The 17,685-nt window shown below is 44.5% G+C and overlaps 2 protein-coding genes across 4 annotated transcripts in view; one reads left to right on the forward strand and one right to left on the reverse strand.

Moving 5' to 3' along the window:
• The window catches only part of FAM184B (family with sequence similarity 184 member B), a 155,101-nt gene extending 143,907 nt beyond the window's left edge, over positions 1-11,194 (forward strand). The window contains exons 15-18 of the mRNA XM_043572886.1: positions 354-471; positions 2,056-2,160; positions 3,194-3,393; positions 5,157-11,194. Coding sequence (XP_043428821.1) covers positions 354-471; positions 2,056-2,160; positions 3,194-3,393; positions 5,157-5,250 — 517 coding nt within the window. The 3' untranslated portion in view covers positions 5,251-11,194. The remainder of the gene's footprint in view (positions 1-353; positions 472-2,055; positions 2,161-3,193; positions 3,394-5,156) is intronic.
• Positions 4,707-17,314, reverse strand: MED28 (mediator complex subunit 28). 3 transcript variants are annotated; one of them, XM_043572889.1, is made up of 5 exons: positions 17,110-17,295; positions 14,250-14,316; positions 13,466-13,578; positions 11,988-12,213; positions 4,707-11,134 (listed from the first exon to the last, which is right to left on the reverse strand). In XM_043572889.1, the coding sequence occupies exons 1-4, from the start codon at positions 17,257-17,259 to the stop codon at positions 12,016-12,018; spliced, it is 528 nt and encodes a 175-aa protein (XP_043428824.1). In that variant the 5' UTR covers positions 17,260-17,295; the 3' UTR covers positions 4,707-11,134; positions 11,988-12,015. The 3 variants fall into 3 exon arrangements, with proteins under 3 accessions (XP_043428824.1, XP_043428823.1, XP_043428822.1); XM_043572888.1 differs by having other exon boundaries at positions 4,707-11,137; XM_043572887.1 differs by having other exon boundaries at positions 4,707-12,213; positions 17,110-17,314.
• Positions 17,315-17,685: the final 371 nt, after the last annotated feature.

Here is a 17,685-nt window from a genome sequence, read left to right on the forward strand (position 1 = left end):
GACGTCGGGCGGCCGCAGTGGGGGACATTTTTCTGCCGAGGCCTCTCTGCCCAGGCATCCCTGGTTCTTGAAGCTTCACTGAGGGCAGTGTGTGAATCACCCACGGGCCTTTGGTTCCTTGGCCCCGCAGCCTTGGGGTAACTGACAGACGTCAGACTTGGAGTTGGGGTCCTGAGCTCTGCAGCCAACTCACTGGCTGGTCCCAGACAGAGTCTCTCGGCCTCCATTTCCCCTTTTGTGAACGGAGATATTAGCTGGCCAGGCTAAGCTCACAGCAGCGTCCCCACCCCATGCACCTGCTTGTTGTTGGGCAACGGCAGCAAGGAGACTAACTGCATGCCTGTTCCAAACAGACTGAAGGATTCCGGAGAGAAACCAGGGAAGGGGGCGTCCAGGCCAGAGGATGTTCAGCTCATAGGCCGCCTGCAGACCCGCCTGAAGGAGAGAGAGGAGATCATCAAGCAGCTCATGGTGAGGCCGTCAGGGCCACCAGGGGGTCTGCAGCGTTCCTTCCGGAGGGCCATCCACTTTGTTCTTGCCATCGCTCTGCCTACCTAGCAATTTTAATCCTGATAACTCTAAAACCACCTTCAGAAGATCCTTGATTACTTTTGTATATTATCTGAAACAATATATACTCACTAAAAAAATTAATACAGAAAAATAGAGCCCCCCCCCGGCCCCCCAAGCACTCAAGTCCTACAGCATCTGCCCATGGTTGATTGGTTCAGTTTTTTCATCTATGGAATTTGGGAAAATCCAGAATGGCATGCCTTCTGTTGGAATTTTAGTAGACTCAATCAAGCCAGTTATTGTTTGTTGATCTTCCTTTTGTAAAAATGACTACCTGTTTTCCAGTTCGCAAAGCCGCCCCGGGGGCCCCCTTAGGAAGAAGTTTTCTCCCTCGGGGTCTGTAGCCCACAGCCACCAAGGCCTGAGGCCATTTCTTTGGAATGCCCCTCCCTCCACCTGCCCCTGAGCTTTCACGCAGTCCACCTCCCTCACATCCCTGTCTCCTGATACTCCATCCATTGCTTTGGGCTCTAACCCGGCCGCCCCGTGCTCCCTGGTCTGGTGGCAGGTTGCTTGTAGCACCCCCGCTGAACCGGAGGGCGCTGCTTCCCCTGGCTTACGTCCAGCTCTGCAGACGGTGGCTCTCGACTGGCGCCTGTCAGTGCAGCCCACGGTGGGAGGGCTAGTCGGCCACCTGAGAAGTCCAGCCACCTTCCCCACCCGTCTCTGCCTCCACCGCTTTAGTCCAAGCCCCTCTCACACGCGCAGTGAACCACTGGACTCCCCACTCACTCTAGCCTTGCCCGCACGCTGACCTCACATCAACCAGGGCAGTCTTGGGGAAGCGTGTCAGATGAGAGCTCGGCTCCATTCTGCACCGCTCACGGCCTCCCGTCCTTCCCCGAGTGAAATCCAGGACCTTTGGCAGCCTGCCAGCCTCACGTCCTCCCACAAACACACACCCCTCTCCTCTCTCACTCCCATCCCTGCCCCTGCCACACAGTTCCATGTCAGGACGCTGATGAGACAGGAAAACTTCACCACTAACTGAAAATTAAATGATACTAAGGAAGAGCTTGTTTGCTAGGTGTGACAAGAGAATTGTGCTATTTTTTTTTAAAGGGTCTTTATCTCTTAGAGATAGATGTGGATGTTTTTAAAGATGAAATTATACAATGATTGGAATCTGCTTTAAAAATAATACAGCAGGAGAGAGAAAAGTGGACAGTGACACGCATAAATAAGGTTGGTGATATAGTGATTGTACCAGCTTTTAACCTTCAGATGCCCAGAGTACCTGGTTCTCTAACTGCCCAAGATGTTTCAAATAAGCTCGCCCTTCCCTATACAGAAGCTGGGGACTCAGGCCACAGGACTAAAGGTGCTTCCTCAAAGCTTCAGTGGACGGCAGCTGGATCCCCACACATCCTCCCCCTTCCCCTGGGCTTTCCCTCACGGTTTCTGCCCTCACTCGACCATCTTCCTTCAGGTCAAACCCAGTGGTGTGGTCAGGCTCTTTTGGACTCAGTTGTGTTTTTCCAGGAGGAGAGAAGATTTCACTGCGCAGCCTTCCCCAGCGCCGTGTCCCATCGGAACCGGTCTTTCTCTTTCAACCCTCACCCAGGATACTTGACCCCCTCCATGAAGGTAAATAGGTTCTGCCGATTTCAGGCATTACAGTGCTGCTGGTTTCATTTTCCTGAAGGTAACTACAGCTTACTTATCGGCGTGCTGGCATACAGTCAGAGGAATGTTCACTGAAAATAAGACTCATGGGGAATGGTCCAAATTATTAACAAACAGTATTTATATCTGGCGAGGCAGATTATGTGTACTTTTAATTTCTTATGGGTTTTTGTATTCTCCGAGTATTTCTCTTTGTATTCTTCCTATAAACATGTCACTGTTAATAATGGTTATATCTGGATGATGAGAGAAACGAACAGGAATCTCCCACTTTTTAGAAAATGTTTGAGAGAGTGGGAGCGAGTGCAGGAGTAGGGGAGAGGCAGGGAGAGAGAATCCCAAGCAGGCTCTGTGCTGCTGTGCTGTTAGCAAGAGCCTGACATGGGGCTCGACCTCACGAACCATGAGTTCATGACCTGAGCTGAAATCAAAGAGTTGGATGCTCAACCAACTGAGCCACCCAGGAGCCACAGGAATCTCCCACTTCCTTTTTTCATTACATATTTTTGGAATTTGTTATAATGAGAATATTCACATCCAAATCTCTCATCTGCTGTAACAAAATCCTAAAAGTGCTTAAAATGTTTAATAGTTCAAAGGACAGTAAACCTACCCTAAGCTGAACAGATGAGAGCTCATTTATGATTTTTATGTATGCCTCTCAGTGAAAGTGTTGTTTCACTGAAGAAATATTAATGCATTTGAAGACAATGGACCCAGCTCCTGTTGGGGGTCTTATATGGCCTTCTAATGTCTAAAAAAAAAATTTGAATTACCAAACACATGTCCCCAGAGATTTTGGGCAAGAGATTGTGAAACTGTGTTTCATAAAACAAAGTAGACTGGAGGAAGAAATGCTTTAAAAATAACATGTAGGTATATAAATACAATTACTGCCTCTTCTCCCATATAGTTTTGGTTGGGTGGGCCTTTTTTACTTACAGTAATGACTCTTTAGGGTGGAACTAACTGGCCTTTCTTTTAATACAAACAGAAAAAGAAGCTGGAGGAAGTGCCCAGCCGAGTGGTCAGTGTGCCAAACCTGGCCTCCTACGCAAAGAACTTTCTGAGTGGTGATCTGAGCTCCAGGATCAACGCCCCTCCAATAACGAAGTCACCCAGCTTGGACCCAAGCCCTGGCTGTGGCCAGCCTTACAAACCCACCCAGGCTCTAGATGTGAAAACTGCCACAAGGTAGGGGGCGGGGTGGGGAGTTGTGATTCCAGTTTTCCATAGATGGCGGGGGGGGGGGGGGGGGGGGGGGAATTCAGATTCCTTTCTGGCACCTCTTCAATACCCAGACTTTGGGCAGGTAAAAAGGACAGGGAGACAAGCCCCTCCCTGCCTTGGACAAATTACAATCCAGCCAAATGGGAAGGTGGTGTAAGAGGAAGGAAGTACGTCATTCTTTACACAAGTACTATTCTTGGTACCAAGTTCCAGAAAGTCTTTTTTTTTCCTCTCATGGATGAGTAGATCACTTAGCTAGCCGTGTCAGTGTGGGTAACACAGAAGCTGGACTCTGATCACCTGGCCCTGAGGTCTGGACTCAAATTCTGGTCCCTTGTTCTTACCTAGGTGACTTTGGGCAGGTTACTTGACCTCTCTAGGTCTCCATTTCCTCACCTCTAAAACAAAGATAATACAGCACCTGCCTCACCAGACTGTGAGACTGAAGGAATTAACCCACAGGACGCAGTTAGCACAGAACCTGGTACAGAAGCATTCAGTCGATTTCCACTATTATTACTGCCACTACTATTATTATTAAGGTTATTTCTCAAGATTTATTGTATCATCTTGAGATTTTAAGGCCTCTTAATCTAGGTTGGTAGCTCATGCATGATCAATCATCTCAGATGCCACCTTATTTTTCCAGAAACCCTTGCAACGTGTTTCTCTTTCACAATCATTTCCCCGTTTATTAATTCTCCCTCCTATCCAGTCTTCTTTTCAGAGGCAGAACTTGACATTCTGTGCTTTGAATTTTGCATTTCAGAAATGGCTCCTTCTAAAATGTTCTTTTTCCAGGGATGCCTGGGCGGCTCAGGTGGTTAAGCATCTGACTCTTGATTTTGACTCAGGTCATGATCTCACAGTCGTGGGATTGGGCTCCAAGCTGTCATCTTGGGATTTTCTCTCTCTCTCTCTCTGTCTGCCCCCCGCCCCTCACCCCCACTCGCACTTGTCCTTTCTCAAAATATAATAAAAATAAAGTGTTCTTTTTCCAAAGGCCCTGCATACCTGCGGCTATTGGGACAAATGGGAGGCACAGACCTTTATAAATGTTGAGTGGCAAGGACCTCCTGTCAGTCAATGAAGGAGGCCAGCCCTTTTGTTTCAAAGCTGCAGAAACTGAGGCCTGGAGCCCTAAGCACACCCCTGTATTAACAGCTAGAGCCAGCTCCTGACTCTGGCTGTGGGTTCATCTCAGTATCATACACCTGTGAATAAGCTAGGTTCCCAGTTTTATATGAAGCTTCACAAATGCAGACAGAGACCAGTCAGCAGGTATACATCGTACTTTCTTGCTTACTGTTTCCTCTTTTCAATTTATTAGGCTAATGTCACAGTCTTATTGAGGTGCGAACACATTAGATAACTTCTGAAGAAGCCAGACATTATAAGGCTGTGTTGATTAACTGTTTCATTCCTTACCTTTTTTATGAGGTTTAATGTTCAATTTGTGCCTGAAATATAAGTTTATACAATATGCTCATTAGTCTTAAGTGAAACAGTGGAGAACCTCATTTTCGAAACAGGAATTAGATGTTCCCTTCCCACCCCATCTTTCACACCTTGTTTCTAGCCATGAGTGTTGGCCAGTTATACTCATAGTCTTTCAAAGAGTAAAGCAACAGCTTTACTCCCTGAAAGAAAGTGGGGTATTAAGTTGTTTACTGAATAATTTTCAAAGCCATCTAAAACAATCTTTTTGTTTGTTGGTTTGTTTTTAGGACACAAGATGGTGAAACAGCCCAACCCAAAGAAGTCCAGCAGAAACAGGGCTCTGCCCACCAGGAATGGTTTACCAAGTATTTCTCTTTCTAAACTGAGTCTCAGGATTCCATCACAAAGAGGACACCTGAAACACATGTAAAGCATCTGACTGAAGGAATGAACTAAAAAACCAAATTAACTTGCTTGTGACACGATTTATATATAATAGCCAAAACAAATTTTGGCATTAACATTTCATACTGTTTCATTGTGAAACCAGTGCTTAAACAAAATTCTTGACATTAAGGTGAAAAACAAAACAACATAAACCAGTGTTATCAAAATGCACCCACAGAAAATATTAATGTTACTGATGACCCTCACATTGTATTTCTAGTGTCCATAAGATTTCATTCCACTTTGTGGAATATCAAGCTTTGTGATTTCCATGATCTACTTTAAAAGTGGTTTCACTTGTCCTTAGAATGCTAGTCATCTCCACTTGAAAAGTATTTCTGTGTAAATGACAGAATTACAAAATGCACATTAAACCTCACTAGGAAGAATAAAAGTTCGAAATACTCATGAAAACCAATTACAAACACAAAACAAGGCAAAACTAGGAGTGGATGACAGCAGCCCTTTGGCACACTTCGACCGAGTGCTCTGACTTCCTAAGTCCAGGACCTGAAGTAGACGAGAGAGGGGATAACACCTACCTCAAAAGGGGCTTTTGGAGAAGTAAGCAAAATAGGATAGGTATGATACCAATCACGAACTGGAATTAACCACTGCCAGAATTTTTCTGTGAATAACCGAGCCTCACTCTGTCATATGACTGTAGTTTCAACTTGGTCACTTGTGAAAGTTTCTAGAGTATTCTTTGAAGTCAAAGATCTACTGAGCCCAGTCTTTGGGCCTGGGCCCTTTGCCTCATGGTGCATTGCTTCCCCATCACATGGATGCTCAGTACTGTAAGGGAATCGGGACTGGCCATTCATGGTGCTGACCCATGTCAGTCCACACTGAATAGTCTGACCTTCTGATGGAGCAGTGTGATTTGACAAGACTCAATACAATTTGGGCAAAATATGTTCTCAATCCTTTGGTGCTGGCCCCACACGTGGCCATAAACATTTATTCTATGCACTGTCAAATCTTTGCTCTTTGAATAAAACTTTAAACTGGGCAATTAAAAATGGCTGTGACTTGTATTGTTTTCCCAAAGAAAGGTGAAAGTAGATGAAGACAGTTTGGAAATAAGAAATTCACATTAATCTCAATCAGGTCAACTTTAAATGAAAAGTAGCTGCTTACATAATTTTGGGAGAAATGCAATTACAACTCAAATTACAACTGACAATTTAAAGGTAAAATCACTATCTTTTTTAATGTTTTTAAGGTTTATTTGTTTTGAGAGAGTGAGCACACGTGAGAGGGTAAGGGGCAGACAGAGAGGGGAGAGAATCCCAAGCAGGCTCTGACACACTGTCTCCAGGGCTCAATCCCACCGACTGTGAGTCATGACCTGAGCCGAAATCAAGAGTCGGACACAAAACCAACTGAGCCACCCGGAGGCCCCTAAAGGTAAAATTCCTATCTAGTCAAAACACGTGGCCCCAATAAGATAATTTCTTAAATGAAAATACTTGTTACCATACATGTAACATGCCATGTTATTTCTCAGTATCAATTTTTTTTAGTGATCTTGTTTCCTGCTTAGGGTGAGCACTGTAGGATTATGCTTGCGTTCTGTGTTTTAAGAACTAAACTAGTTTTGTGTTTTAAAAACTAAACTACGTACAGATAGTTGTACTGTTTATCGAAACATTCTTCCAACACTGCAACTACTGATAACTAGCAACGTAGGCTGTACTTTAACTCAGCATGACACCTGCTGCAGGGACAGAATTTTATTGAGACTCTACATCTGTTTGATTTCTTTCTTGTTGCAGGTGAGTGAAAGATTCTGTTAAATTTCTAGATTCCACACTGCAATAATTGTATCTGCTAACTAAATCTGAGCATGCTTCTATCATTTATTTCCTTAGGACACATTCCTTGGGTATCTAAGTAAAGCATCAAAGGATACATGCTTAAGCTTTTTGATATAGCATAATTATCATCCAGAAAGTTTCTCTCAAGGTTCCACCTTCACCACAGTGAATAAAATCCTCTCTGTACCCTAGATAATACTGACAAAGAAACTCAATTTAATAGATAAAACATTCTTCTGGTTTTTGTGTATATAATCAGATTCCATCAATCTCTCAAGAGTGAGTGGTCCAGACGTGACAGTGATGGCTTGGGGAAAACAGTGCAGATGAAGAGAAATGAACTGATTCAGGATTGAGTCAGGAGGGAGAAACAGCAAGATCTGGTGATAAATCTTGTTAGGCTCTTTTAGGACAGAAGGAGGGGCTAATATATGGCTGGAGCAAAACCGGAAAGGAAGATTGCTGTAAAGTGTTTCTTAATTAGGGTAGAAAAGACTGAACTCGCTCAAGAAATGGCTGCATATTGTGTACCTGAACCCTTATTAGCTGCTCTAGCATTGATGTAACATCCAACACAGTAGTTGTGAGTGAGGCTACTTGGTCTATATTCTCTCCAGGATCCACCTGGATTCTACAAGGACGACGTTAGGAAATTAAATGGAGCTGTGATAGGGAGCTGTCCCTGCATTCTTCAGATTTCTTAGGTAGGGCTAATCTCCACCATCACCCCTGGGGATGCAATACTATTTTTGATCTACTCCCTCCTGCTAGTTCCTCAGCTGTCTCCCCTCACCCTACAGGTGATAATCAAAGATGCCCCAGGCACTCAGAGTGGCTGTTGACTGTTAAGTCCTGTTAGTCATTATCCCTCCATGGGGAGTCAAGACAGTGAGGTGCTAACCAGCCAACTCCACTGTTCTTGTACACAGTATGCCCCCTTACCTTCCAACGTTTGGTCCTTGTACTGACAATGTTCCCTTCCACTGGGACGTCTCCCTGTGGCACCACTGGTGGAATCTTCAGCAAGTGGGCCACTGGCAACTACACCGCCATGGGTCTTCCTTGCCAATTGGGACAGTGCATGAGCCAGTCCCCAGGCCCCATCCTACTGCCTGCTCTCAGACCATGTCCACTAACAGCCATGTCAGTCAGGTCCTCCAGGAGCTATTTCCCAAGACACAATCAGAATTAGAAGACATTTATTGGGGATTTCAATGGCCCTCAGCCAAGGACCACCAGAAACACATCTGCAGGGAACAAGTTAGGTTTATTACTTGTTGCAATAGGGAGAATGCTCATTGTGGAGATGGTAGGGCTTCTCAGAAAGTGGGTGTTAGAACCTATTTCAGAATTCTGGCTTTGGTGAGTGATTTCAGACAGCCTAAGGATGCAAGGGTGCACTCTAGATTGGATGCTGTAAACAAGTCGGGGCAATTCTATGACTGGGTGCCTGAAAGAAAATTTTATTTGTTCGGAGCACAGACTAGAGTGAAGATAAAGCTGAAAATAGTTTAAAAAAAAAAAAAAAAAAAAAAAGGCAGTTACTCACTTCAGTCAGAAGAATGTTTGGTGGGTTAACACTGTGACCTTATTTTTTCTCTGAGCCTAGACAAAATGAGGAGGTGCTTTTGTTTTGTCCTACTTTATCATGGTCTTGGAGCAACTCTGAGTTGGTATTCTGAGACTGTTCATGTCCAACAGGAGAATAACATGGCCTAGTTGGATAAGTGTCCATAACACAGATCAGTATCTGGATGTCAGGGACAGGTTTTTCTTCCCCTTCTCAGGAAAAACCACCTGTAACATAAAGGGAAGAGGAAGCCTAAGGCAAGAAGAGCCTTCAGACTATGGTGCAGGTTGACACCAGTGAAAGGGAGGCCGAGGAAGATTTGGGCAAAGAAGCTCAGACAATAAGACAGCACCAAGAAGTCTTGGCCAGGCCAGTGGGAGCTCCAGAGCAAAGACTGCCCATGAGGAGTCCCATGTTGAGCAGGAATGACCTGGCTTCAGTACCCCACCTGTGTCTGATCACAGCCAGGGAGAGTAAAGAAGATGAAGTGGCCAGTAACCATCATGAGCAGTGATGGTGGTATGGAAGGGGCAGGCTGGAAAAGGAGGAAGAGAAGGAGAGATGCTGGAGACTGTGAACGAGGGGCAGGGAGATAGGGCATCAGCTCAGGTACCGAAGGAATGTTGAAGATGGGAGATGAAGAACTCTTGTGAGCCGCAGGGAATGATCCAGAAGACGGGGGATGTGGAAGACGGACACCACCCAAGGATTAAGCTCTAGAGAAGGTGACTGGCCTGGGGCCCAGAACCCTGGTGGAAAGGCTGGTCCCACACAGGGTAGGCACTTCAGGAGATGGAACAGGAAGGAAAAAAAGGAGACCCTGAAGATGTGGGTAGGTTTGTCCTTCTGGGACTGGAAAAGTAAGGGAAATCCTAGCTGATGGTTTCTTCTCACTGAAGACAGCAACTCAAGAGCGTTTTCTATGTTAATCACCAAGAGATTAAAATGATACTCATAGCTAAGATTGGAAAGTTGTATTGACAGAAAACTCTGAATTCATAATAAAGAAATGGCAATAACTGGTACTTGCATGAATTCAAAATATTTTCACTAAGCACCAAATAGAATAGTTCCCAATCTTTTCACTAAGAACCTCTTTATTACTCAAAGACTGCCTAAAACTTAAGCAGTTTATTTAGGTTTTTAATCAAGAAATCAAAGCTGTTGGGATGCCTGGGTGGCTCAGTCGGTTAAGCGTCTGATTTTGGCTCGGGTCATGATCTCACATTTTGTGTCAGGCTCTGTACTGACAGCTCAGAACCTGGAGCTTGCTTCAGATTCTGTGTCTCCCTCTCTCTCTGCCCCTCCCCCACTCATGCTCTGTCTCTCCCTCTCTCTCTCAAAAATAAACATTAAAAAAAAAAAAATTAAAAAGGGGCACCTGGGTGGCTCAGTCGGTTAGGCAGCCGACTTCGGCTCAGGTCATGATCTCATGGTTCATGGGTTCAAGCCCCGTGTCGCGCTCTGTGCTGACAGTTCGGAGCCTGGAGCCTGCTTCGAAATCTGTGACTCCCCCTCTCTCTGTGTCCCTTTCCCAGCTCATGCTCTGTCTCTGTCTCTTAAAAAATAAATAAATGTTAAAAAAAAAATTTTTTTTTAATTAAAAAAAACAAAAAAGAAATCTAAAGCTGCCAATCAGAGCTTCGAATTGGCATGAAGTGACCAGGTTAACAACCCTGAGGTCATATATTGTGAGTAAAACCTTTTTTTAAAAGCTTTGTTTAACCTATACTGAGGGAATTTGTTAGCCTCAGGCTGTGTACCTCACACACGGGCACACAAACAAAAATGAGTAAAAAGTATTACGCATAAAAAATAAATAGTAAGTGGTCCCTGTATATTCAGAGAGGAACAATGCCTACTTCTAATGAGAGGCACTGAGACAGATGCAAATCACTAACCTACGCAAGGAGAACCATGCCAGGTTGGTAGAGACAGAGGCAGTCCTGTGTCTTGAGGGGTGAGGCAGAAAGCATGCAGTGGCTTCAGGGACCAGATGGCATCAGACCAAACAACCATGAATGGATGGGTATCAGTGTTATATAGGGAGGGCCTTCAAGGCTGAAGGAAATAAAACACTTCAGGACACTGAGTCACAGAAGTATTGCCTGTTTGGAAGACAATAGAGCATCTGTTTTGGGTAAAGAGATGTAATCTGATTAGATTGTAAACAACGAGAAAGGAAAATCTCATCCAAGGAGCACCACACACAATGCCGGTCTGTATTTCTCAACGGCAGCTCAACAGAGAATCTCACTGGCCCATGTAACCAACGAGAGGGTAAAATGTCTTCCCAAATGCTGAGATCCCATGATCTTCAAGGATGGTGAGTCGCTGAGAGTCACCTGCAGCCCATTCTCCACCCCAAGACCCCAGTCCCTTGGAATCAATGTCACTCATTAGCAAGATCCTTCCTTAATGAGAAATTCTGCTACAAAAAAAACAGAAACAAAAACAACACAAGCAAACAAAACTGAGAGTGAAAAGAGATAACCAACCATAGCAAGCTTTAACCTCTCATACTGCGCGTATACCTCAACTGTTGTGCTGAGCACAAGGTCTACCCCCTTACTTAAAATGGATGCATCACTGCAGAACCTAACAATTTACCATATCACTGCTCTTGCTACACACCCCCACCCCAAAAGTGAAAAAACACCACACAAAATATAAACTTACCCCAAATAAAAGTCAACATCAACTTAAGGATCCTATGTATTAATACTACACTAACTTAGGATATGATAGTCCTTTCAACCTATTTACAAAATACCCTCATTTTGAGAGCTCTGGAAGCCTTATGGACATTGCTGCATTAGATTCCTCTTCTTGAGGTAATTCAAAGTCTTAAAATATACAAATTTACCTATTTTACTATATTACCATTGAGGGGTAATTGTTATAAAAGGTCTACAACCAAAATCCTCATCCTCTGATTCTCAGATCAAATCATACAAACTTTTCCCTTCATATTATATAAGCTAATCTAAAATTGGAAACACAAAAAGACTTAGTCATAAAAAAAAAAATACAAAGAAACATAAAAAGGAATCTGTAAGTGGCATCATATTAACAGCCTAAACTTTGCTAAAGACAAAAATTTACTTGGTCTACCAAAACCATTTTATAAAGTACTCAAGAAAAGATGTTTATAAAACTAGGGGAACATTTTAGGTGAGACCATCAAACAAAAATCATCTCATTCTTTGGCAAAGAGTTCTTCCAAAATGTCACGTCCACAAGAAGTGCTGTTTGTCAAAACTGTGCCTAGGCTGACTCACACCAGATCCCCTTCAGGCCCGCTTTGACTCAGCTTTGCTTCATGGGTGCAGGGATGTTAGCAGACGCCTGCTCGAGGTAGGCCAAGGAGCCCTGAGGGATTTCGGCTGGCTTTTTGTGCTGAGCGTTGATGTCCTCCAGCACCTGCTGCCAATGCCTCAGTTTTGTCAAGTGCTTCTGGACCAGAGCATCCTTCCGCTGCAATTCATTCCTTAGTTCTGAGACATCCTACAAACAAAGACGATTAAGTCAGGGCAAATTCATGAAAAATGAAAATAGTTCCTGAGTAGGTAAGAGCACTAAGAAGTAAACTCAAAGAGAATCAATTCAACCTTTGTACATCCAACACTCTGCTTGGCTCCTCTATCCGAATAATACACAGCAACTCCTCTAATGGAAGATGCTGTGTAACGCTGGGAGCTTTTACTTTTCATTTTCTTTTAATAAGTAATACAGATGTTCCAATATTCCAAAGTACCAAAGGGCAGGCAGAGAAAATCAGGCTCTTTCCCAACCTGATCCCCAGGCACCCAGTATTTCTGTCCAAAGGTCACTGCTGAGAATCTGAAACATATGTTAACAACCGTTTAAAAGAGTCCACACCACTATTCTATCAGTTTGGGCTGAAGTGTTAAAATCTCATCTTCAAGAGCTTTTTAAATGAATATCAGCATTGTAATTCTTTATGAAGGCCTGGCATTGAACACACCTATGTTCTTAGTCAAGTACTCAAATCAGGAAATGCTCTGACATAATAAATTATAAGAGTATCATCTTATTATTCACATTCTCATCAACTGATATCAATTAATAAAAAGAAGGTTTTCAATTAATTCAGCAGCTTGTGGGAGTAGTTACTTCAAACAGTACCAAAAAACAATCATGTCAATGTAGTGTTTCTCATCAGGGGCATGACTGGTCTCTTGGGCAAGACAATTCTCTCTTCCACACTGCATGGGGCAGGCTTTGGCCCAACACACTAAATGCCACTGAAGCTTCCCAGTCATCATGGCAACTCGAACACATTTCCAAATGCCCCAGTTTCAAACAACTGAGATAAATGAAACCCTGAGTCTCAAGGAACCTGGGACAGAACATTTAAGTTTTGATTCCTTAAACAAAACTTGAGCCCTTCCTGTGTGTAAGGCAGCCGGGGATACACAGAAATCAGCCGGGGATGTCCAAAATGAACTTATCATCTATATTAATGACTTTTCAACCTTTTTCAAGCAGCAGAACCTTTTCTTTAAGAGAAGTCGTCCAGCAAATGAAACTCTGTTTGAAGCCCAGCTTTCCACCTCCACCCCTGGCTCCACTACTTGCCCAACTTGTCGTGAACACTGACATCTAGCAACATGTGTATTCAATCTGTAAAGCCTACTATAACTCATGGGAAAAGGGTATATCTCATTTAAAGCACAGATGGAATCCTGACCATATGTGCTCTTCCTGAAAGTTGAAGAGAAAGTTGAGTTCATACCTCTTTGATAACTTGCTCTGGTTTCTGGACAGATAACTGCAATCTTTTTTGTAGGAAAAAACATTCCGTCTGTCTTGCAATATCCAGAAATTTCTGGATACACTGATCAACACCTTATGAAAAAGACCAAAATATTAAGAAAAACACTAGACACATATATCGTCCTCATAAATGAACAGTCAAAAATATCAAAACAGCACCTTCCCCAAGATGTAATCTGGAATTTTAATTCTGACAACAGAAATACTGACTCCCAACCCCCATGTGTTAACCAACATTAAATACCAGATAATTTGTGTTTATATAAGGTTAATGAGACCTCAGCACAACACAAAAGTTCTTCTGAGGAAAGATAATCCTGACATCCAGCAATTAGAATCATGACTTCCAGTTAAAATGTAACATGTAAAATACAGTACAAAACAATCAGAAACAGTGGTTGCTTCTTGGGACAGAACTTGGGCAAAGTCAGGGAAACACAAGAGACTTTTCTCTGTAACACCTTCAAAAAATAATCAAAACTTATTTTTTTAAAAAAACAGCACGCATTGTTGGTTATTACTGTCCTATACAATATGGACAGCACATTATAACTAGCTCATTATGAGTGTGACATGTCAGTTGATAAACCGAACAAAGAACCAGAAGTATATAGAAATGACTGCATAAATCTCATTCCCTGGAAAAGTTCTCTAAGGATACAAACAAAACCGTAAAGTGTAAAATAAGCAATCAGGAATCTTGCTGAAGGCAAGAACGTGGTCTACAAAGAGTGAATTCTTACCAGTTCTAATTTCCTCCTGATCTGTGCCATTGACATAGTCCTGACTCACAAGAGAAGCAAAGCAAGCCTGTGTGATTCAAACATATAAGAAAAAAATGTCATTCACATGTCAAAAATATTACTTCAGAGTAACAAATAACTTCTCTTGAAGTTATTCAATGAGTTGACACAGTCTGGGTTTACACATTAGCTGACAAGATATCCCGCTAATGAAATAACTTGGTAAACTAAGTCCATGAGACACATGGAGGGAGAGCCTCCAAATGAGGCAGCTGGTATTTGCAAGCATCACGACCTGGCCTCTCTCCTGCCACTCGCCCCTTTCACCAGGATCCCATTCCATACCAGAGCCTGGGCCCCTGGTCCAACTCCACTTAAAGCCCCTCCCTCTGATGCTTACATGAATTGTACCATCACCCTATTAGGGCTCAGATAAATCATTACCTCCTCAGAGAGGCCATCTCTCTCTACTCTTTTGAAATGGTTTGCTCTATCCTCATGCCCAGCTTTATTGTTTTTCACACAGTTAACTGACATCATTCCATTCTTCTAGTCCATTATCAGTTGTCCCCTGCCAGCAGGTGGGAATTTTGCATATCTTGTTCTCATACTGCTCGGCACTAAGTGGGTGCTAAACCCACGTTAACTAAACACACGTTAATGATAGACGGGACAACCTAAGAGCTTGCTATCACATGGGTAAACAAGTCCGAGAGAATTTCTCTCAAGGGGCACCGATCTAGAGGAATACATGATTCAGCCAAGCACTTCTGTGCACAGGAAACCGTCAGGAAATGCATAAAGAAGGTCTATCACAGGGCAGTGGGATCAGAAAGAGAATGGGAGAGCTGGTGGGGAGCAGTGGTCAGAAAGGAAGACTCAGGGCGTCTGGGTGGCTCAGTCAGTTAAGCGTCTGACTCCTGATTTCTGCACATGTCATGATCTCGCAGTTCTAGAGATGGAGCCCCGTGGGCAGCTCTGTGCCAGCAGCACAGAGCCTGCTTGAGATTCTGTCTCCCTCTCTCTCTGTCCCTCCCCCCGCTTGTGCCTTCTTTCTCAAAATAAACGGAAGGAAGGAAGGAAGGAAGGAAGGAAGGAAGGAAGGAAGGAAGGAAGGAAGGAAGAAGGGAAGGAAAGAAGGAAGGAGAGAAGGAAAGAAGGAAACCTCAGGAAAGCACAGCCCCACCAGCAGTGAGCAAAGTACACTGGTGTGAGGCAGGCATATCTGGGCCCAAATTTAGGCCATCACCCACATGTGAGGGCCCTTCGGGAAGCAACAAATTCTGCTGCTCGAAGTTTCCCCTATTTGATTTATAGAGAAAAATTACAGGACTCCTCCTGGGAAATCCCTGTAACACCTCAAGAAATCCGAAAAACAAATTGCCCATTCTGTGTATTACGTGGAAATATGAGCCTGTTGGATTTGGGATATGACTAGGGCACATCTGCTCTGTGAAACCTGTGGGTACTGGAAAACATCCCACCCAGGAGGCCAACCAGGCAAACCAATCAACAATGCTGCTCCCTCACAACCAGCAGGGCCACCAGGCATAGTGAAATCTGATCTCAGGAATTTTAGCTCCCTCTTCCCTCTTTAAATAAAAAAAAAAGGAAGAAGAAATCAGGGGCCCCTGGATGGCTCAGCTGGTTAAACATCAGACTTGGGCTCAGGTCACGATCTCGTGGTTCGTGAGTTTGAGCCCCGACATGGGGTCTCTACTGTCAGCATGGAGCCTGCTTCAGATCCTCTGTCCCCCTCTCTCTCCCCTGCTCTCACGCTCTCAAAAATAAACAAACATTAAAAAAAATTTTTTAAATTATACATACAGGTCTTCATAGACAGGTGAGCAGTTGTATGGAGAAATGTGTGGTAGTCTATAAAAAGAATATGCTTGGGGCGCCTGGGTGGCTCAGTCGGTTGAGTGTCCGACTTCAGCTCAGGTCATGGTCTCAGAGTTCATGGGTTTGAGCCCTGCGTCTGGCTCTGTGCTGACAGCTCAGGGCCTGGAGTCTCCTTCGGATTCTGTGTCTCCCTCTCTCTCTGCCCCTCCTCCTCTCACACTGTGTGTCTGTCTCTCTCTCAAAAATAAACATTAAAAAAAGTTTAAAAATAATTAAAAAAAAAAGAATACGCTTCTTAGAAGTATGCGTAGAGAGGCACCTGGGTGGCTCAGTCAGTTGAATGTCTGTCCAACTCTTGGTTTCAGCTCAGGTCATGATCTCAGGGTTTGCAGGTTTGAGCCCTGCATCAAGTTCTGCACTGACAGCACAGAGCCTGCTTAGGATTCTCTCTCCTTCTTTCACTGCCCCTCCCCCATGTGCATGCATGCTCTCTTTCTCTCTCAAAATAAACAAACTTAAAAAAAAAAAGTTAGAAGTATGCGTAGGATGGACAGTAGGGAGGCCCAAGTAATAGTCCTCATTTGCACAAGCCAAGGGGTTGGCTTTGGGCAAGTAATTTCTCCTCTGAGCCTCAGTTTCTCCATTCATAAAAGGAGAGGATGGTCTCCATCAATACCCTACACGCAGGGATGCGGGGAAGAGCGCTCAGGGATGGGGCCAAGAAAGAGTAAAACGGGAACCACCGACTGGGAACCTAGAAGGGTCCAAGGCTGGGGATGGGCAAACTTGAAGTCCACGTGCTTCCAGAAACAAAGTCTAGGTCTCCGCCAGCAGACCTGCGCACACTTCCGGCCACCACTCAAAGTGGAGACTAAAGCAAGTAACTTACGTTCTCTGAGCCTCTTCCCCGATCTGGAAGCCTGTCGTGAGCATCACTGAAAGGGGCAAACTGCCCAGGTGCAGCTTAGGTTTCAGGTAAGAAAGGAAGCTGGGAACGGACGCCGCAGTCTCATCTTACCTCAAAAGAGGACTCCAATTCGTCCACCAACGTACTGTTAGACGTTCTCGGAGGGCCTGGCGCTGCCTGAAGAAGCGAAGCCTGGCCCCTGGAGTCTCCGGGATGTCCAGGCGGCTGTCCGGAGAACATACCTCCCAGCGGGGCCGCCATTTCTGAAAGGTGGGCAAGAGGCCCACTGCGCCTGCGCAGGAGCTGGCGCCCGCGGGTCACGGGGCACGCACGGTCACGTGACACCGCAGGCCGCCGCGGGCTTCTGTCGAGCTCCAGGGAAACCGTAGGTTTGGTGGCATCTCCCTTTTTTTCTCGGCCAGTAGGCAGCCAGACTTTTAGTGACCTTAACTGAAAGCTTTGACCGGATTTGACGCAGTTGTGGGAGTGGAGAATTCAGTGACTACGATGGAGCGAGCCCTTCTCCAGGAGTCAGGATACTCCTGTGCAAATCCCGCCTTTGCCCTTAAGATTTGGAAGGACTTTGGCCAAAGCTGCTCTCTACGGGCTCAGGTTACCCGTGGGTAAGAAGGAGGGAGGCGCCCCTTTATTCCACAGTTACCGAGCGTTTACTGTGTACCTATGACT

The sequence above is a fragment of the Prionailurus bengalensis genome, chromosome B1, assembly GCF_016509475.1.
Source record: "Prionailurus bengalensis isolate Pbe53 chromosome B1, Fcat_Pben_1.1_paternal_pri, whole genome shotgun sequence".
Taxonomy (NCBI): domain Eukaryota; kingdom Metazoa; phylum Chordata; class Mammalia; order Carnivora; family Felidae; genus Prionailurus; species Prionailurus bengalensis.

Excerpts from the sequence above, each read along its gene's own strand:
- MED28 (XM_043572887.1), bottom strand. The coding sequence starts at position 17,259 with ATGGCGGCCCCGCTGGGAGGTATGTTCTCCGGACAGCCGCCTGGACAT. Across the intron at positions 14,317-17,109 it reads AATTGGAGTCCTCTTTTGAG|GCTTGCTTTGCTTCTCTTGT; the intron begins GTAAGATGAGAC and ends TGAATCACACAG. Across the intron at positions 12,214-13,465 it reads CAGAGCAAGTTATCAAAGAG|GATGTCTCAGAACTAAGGAA; the intron begins GTATGAACTCAA and ends CTTTGTTTGTAG.